General features: G+C 39.9%; 1 protein-coding gene across 1 annotated transcript in view; it reads right to left on the bottom strand.

Moving 5' to 3' along the window:
- Positions 1-81: 81 nt before the first annotated feature.
- MIA3 (melanoma inhibitory activity family, member 3) overlaps positions 82-1,368 on the bottom strand; it is a gene marked incomplete at its 3' end in the record, with an annotated part of 18,100 nt that continues 16,813 nt past the window's right edge. Inside the window, exon 4 of the mRNA XM_006878015.1 lies at positions 82-1,188. Within this exon, the coding sequence (XP_006878077.1) occupies positions 82-1,188 (1,107 nt within the window). The remainder of the gene's footprint in view (positions 1,189-1,368) is intronic.

Below are 1,368 nucleotides of genomic sequence, written 5' to 3'. Positions count from 1 at the left end.
TTTTAATGCTGCGTTCCTCATCTCAGCAGCTAGCAAAGAGTTAAGGTGACTGCTTTGAGGCGTATTCAGCACAGCCATCACTTCTTGCTTCTTATCCTCTAATTCCGTCTGATCTTGTATCAGGCTCCTCTTGGATTCCTGAGCATTTCGGTCTTTTCCTTTAACCTCAAGTTCTGTGTCCATTTCTGGGTCTTTGTTGTCATTTGGTTTAGGAACTTCTACAATCAAAAGACTATCTTCTGTATTTTCAGGGTCGGTAGAACCTATTGCTGGTTGTGCTTCCCCACTTTTGCTGTCTAGGATTAACACATCATCTTCTGTTTCTTCCTCTGAATTAGAACTCTCTAAGTCCATCATTCCTGGTTTTTCTTCATTTCCTGTGACTATAGAGAAAATAGTATCCCCCAAGGAGGTTAGTATATTTTTGTCATCTTCTCTGATGCCCGGGGGCTGAGCTATCTCCGTTACACCCTCTTCATTTGACTTCTGCTCTTTATCTGTTGAATACTTCTCAACTTCTGATTTCTCTGGAGTTTTCATCTCTTCTCTATCTGTAAAGCTTAGTAATGGTAGATCATCAAAGTTCTCTATGCTCTCCTCATCCTCTTTTCCAACTGCGTAATACTCAGCATCCAAGTCGTCATCAAAGTCATCTTCTAATGAAGTAACAAGTCTAGTTGTTTCATCATCCGATACAAGAGCATCACCAGTTGAGCCAAATTTGGTTTTCAAGTCCAGAGTCATTTCTTTTTTCAAAAGTTTGTAAGTGTCAGTCTTCTCCTGTCCATCTGAGATTTGAGAACCATTGCTGATTTTGTTGTTTTCACTTCCTGCCACTTTTAACTTTTCTTGCAACATTTCTTCCAAAGGGTCAAATGAAGATTGCTGTCCTTGAGCATTATCTGTTTGACTGTTTGTGTGATGGTGATTCTTAGGAACCTCAAGTCTTTCCTCTAGATCCTTCGTGTTTTCAGAGAATACACTTTCACTTGCCTCTAAGTTGGCTTCCTTGGGTTCGTGTTCAGGGTTACTTTCCTCAGATACTTCAAGAAATTTCCCTACATGTTTGATTGCTTTCTGGGAGTCTTCAGTTGCAGAATCATATAATTCCCAAGAGCCTAAAAGTTCTTCTACATTATAATTATCAAAATCATCTCTTCCCCCATCAAAACAAACAAAATCTGTCTCCTGTAATGAAAAGAAAAACATTAGTATGTCATTAACCAAGTTGTCACAAACTTTCACTCAGGCTAAGCTAATCATGGGGCTAACCCATTCTTGTTTGGCTCTCCCAGAGATTTTGTGCCCACCTTTGGTGATTACTGTTCTTGGGCAGTGAGATCAGAGATCAGAGGCTGGGATTCACTT

This window comes from Chrysochloris asiatica, unplaced genomic scaffold (genome assembly GCF_000296735.1).
Source record: "Chrysochloris asiatica unplaced genomic scaffold, ChrAsi1.0 scaffold01000, whole genome shotgun sequence".
Taxonomy (NCBI): Eukaryota; Metazoa; Chordata; class Mammalia; order Afrosoricida; family Chrysochloridae; genus Chrysochloris; species Chrysochloris asiatica.
The sequence above is the reverse complement of the archived record's forward strand: the minus strand, read 5'-3'. Positions and strand labels throughout refer to the sequence as shown.